Here is a 2,648-nt window from a genome sequence, read left to right as displayed (position 1 = left end):
AACTAATGGCAACATAGATATTCGTTGATGTATCGGGCAACTGACTACCTCCCCCCCCCCCACACACACACGACAGACATGATCACAAGATTACACCTGCACAGAAGAATTCTACATTCTACTTCCGTGGCTTCAATCGAGACACACGATTGCCGGTCGGCATGAAATCGCGACAGACAATTGACCGGGCTGTTGTTATAACAGGATCACGGACGCTGCTGTTCACACAGCAGCAGCATGCTATGGCGAAATGGTCGCCTCCCCATCGTATCGTGCATGCTGTGTTCACACAGCCAGCAGCAGTGCTATTGAGACAATGGTCGCTCCCCATCGTATCGTGATGCTGTGTTCACACAGCCAGCAGCCAGCTGCTATGGACAATGGTCGCCCGCCATCGTATCGCTGATGCTGTGTTCACACAGCCAGCAGCAGTGCTATGAGACAATGGTCGCTCCCCATCGTATCGTGATGCTGTGTTCACACAGCCAGCAGCAGTGCTATGGGACAATGGTCGCTCCCCATCGTATCGTGATGCTGTGTTCACACAGCCAGCAGCAGTGCTATGGGACAATGGTCGCTCCCCATCGTATTGTGATGCTGTGTTCACACAGCCAGCAGCAGTGCTATGGGACAATGGTCGCTTCCCATTGTGTGTTTCCTGATGACGCTATCACAGAGATCCGGAAGAAGAGACTCCGAGATGACGAAGTAATCTAGCCTCCTGGTGGGAGAAACACACGACAATGTTAGAGGAATCGCCTCCTGGTGAGAGAAACACACGACAAAGTTACAGGAAGCGCTACCTAGTCAGAAAAACACTGGACAATGCTACAGGAACCGCCCCCTGGTGAGAGAAACACGCGACAATGTAGAGCCGCGCCGCTTCCCCCCGGTGGCTAGACTGCCGCCGACCTCCCTCGCTCACCATCCGATGTCCTTGCTGCGTGCGTTCATCATGTAGGTCCAGAACGTGTAGGCGCCGGCCTGCGCGGGGTGCAGGCTGCGGTAAGTGTCGATGAAGCCGGCGTTTAGCAGCTGTGTGAACCCCTCGCGCTCCTCGTCCGAGAACCCAGCGTTACGGTGATTATTCGCAGGACGCGCCAGGTCTGAAACACCGCCAGGGGGCGCCGTCAGTACGCCGCCGCCGTCGTTAACTAGATAGATTACTGCTAGTGTTCGTGTAGCCACAGCGCCCCCTACCCATACACGCGTCTCCACCTCTAGCTACGGCGATCCCTACCTACCAACCACCACTCCTCGACCCAGACTACAGCACCCCCTACCTATCTCCTCGTGGCAGACGTTGAGGTCACCACACAGGATCACCGGTTTGCTGTTTTCCAGCTTCTTGAGGTAATCTCTGAAGTCCTTGTCCCACTTCTGTCTGTAGTCGAGACGAGCCAGCTTCTTCTGTGAGTTGGGAACGTCTGCAAGAATGGAGAGCGGCTGTAGAGTTATATCACTGTCAGTGAGTAGCAGCAGCCGCAGCAGCAGCAGCAGCAGCAGCAGCAGCAGCAGCAGCAGCAGCAGCAGCAGCAGCAGCAGCAGCAGCAGCAGCAGCAGCAGTAGTAGTAGTAACAGCAACAGTTAAGATTTTAAGTAAACTTAAGATAGCTCTTGGAAACATCTGGGAGAGATTTGTAACAGATATACGCAATAGGAAGACACACAATTATTATAAGAGATCACGAGGCATAAGGAGAGAGAGAGAGAGAGAGAGAGTAACATGTGTACAGCAAGGAGAGTATATGTACAGCAAGGAGAGTATATGTACAGCAAGGAGAGTATATGTACAGCAAGGAGAGTATATGTACAGCAAGGAAAGGATATGTACAGCAAGGAGAGTATATGTACAGCAAGGAGAGTATATGTACAGCAAGGAGAGGATATGCACAGCAAGGAGAGTATACGTACAGCAAAGAGAGTATATGTACAGCAAGGAGAGTATATGTACAGCAAAGAGAGTATATGTACAGCAAGGAGAGTATATGTACAGCAAAGAGAGTATATGTACAGCAAGGACAGTATATGTACAGCAAGGAGAGTATAGGTACAGCAAGGAGAAGATATGTACAGCAAGGAGAGGATATGTACAGCAAGGAGAGTATATGTACAGCAAGGAGAGGATATGTACAGCAAAGAGAGTATATGTACAGCAAGGACAGTATATGTACAGCAAGGAGAGTATATGTACAGCAAGGAGAAGATATGTACAGCAAGGAGAGGATATGTACAGCATGGAGAGTATATGTACAGCATGGAGAGTATATGTACAGCAAGGAAAGTATATGTACAGCAAGGAGAGGATATGTACAGCAATGAGAGCATATGTACAGCAAGGAGAGTATATGTAGCATGCAGCAATCACTCACAGACGCCGACGACGAAGAATTTATCGTATTCTGCGGTGATCGCTCTCCCCTCCTTATCATGCTCCGACATTCCTGCAAGAATCCAACCAATCATCAGCCGCCGAGCCACACACCAGGTGGCAGCCCATTTTAGGCATGTATAATCAGGTCTCAACCGGGGATCGAAATTTAGAGGAAATCCGGTAATCCTAATACCCCCGTCACACCGGACGGCGACCATCCGCGACCGTACGGCGACCAGAAAATGTACAAGGTCGCCGGCAAACGCGAACACAG

General features: G+C 50.7%; 1 protein-coding gene across 1 annotated transcript in view; it reads right to left on the bottom strand.

Moving 5' to 3' along the window:
- Nucleotides 1-409: 409 nt before the first annotated feature.
- The window catches only part of LOC106813101 (DNA-(apurinic or apyrimidinic site) lyase-like), a 31,301-nt gene continuing 29,062 nt past the window's right edge, over nt 410-2,648 (bottom strand). The window contains exons 7-10 of the mRNA XM_014817156.1: nt 2,373-2,444; nt 1,284-1,427; nt 926-1,106; nt 410-721 (exon numbers count right to left, since the gene is read on the bottom strand). Of these exons, the coding sequence (XP_014672642.1) occupies nt 604-721; nt 926-1,106; nt 1,284-1,427; nt 2,373-2,444 (515 nt within the window). The 3' untranslated portion in view covers nt 410-603. The remainder of the gene's footprint in view (nt 722-925; nt 1,107-1,283; nt 1,428-2,372; nt 2,445-2,648) is intronic.

The sequence above is a fragment of the Priapulus caudatus genome, unplaced genomic scaffold (assembly GCF_000485595.1).
Source record: "Priapulus caudatus unplaced genomic scaffold, Priapulus_caudatus-5.0.1 Scaffold725, whole genome shotgun sequence".
NCBI lineage: Eukaryota > Metazoa > Priapulida > Priapulimorpha > Priapulimorphida > Priapulidae > Priapulus > Priapulus caudatus.
The sequence above is the reverse complement of the archived record's forward strand: the minus strand, read 5'-3'. Positions and strand labels throughout refer to the sequence as shown.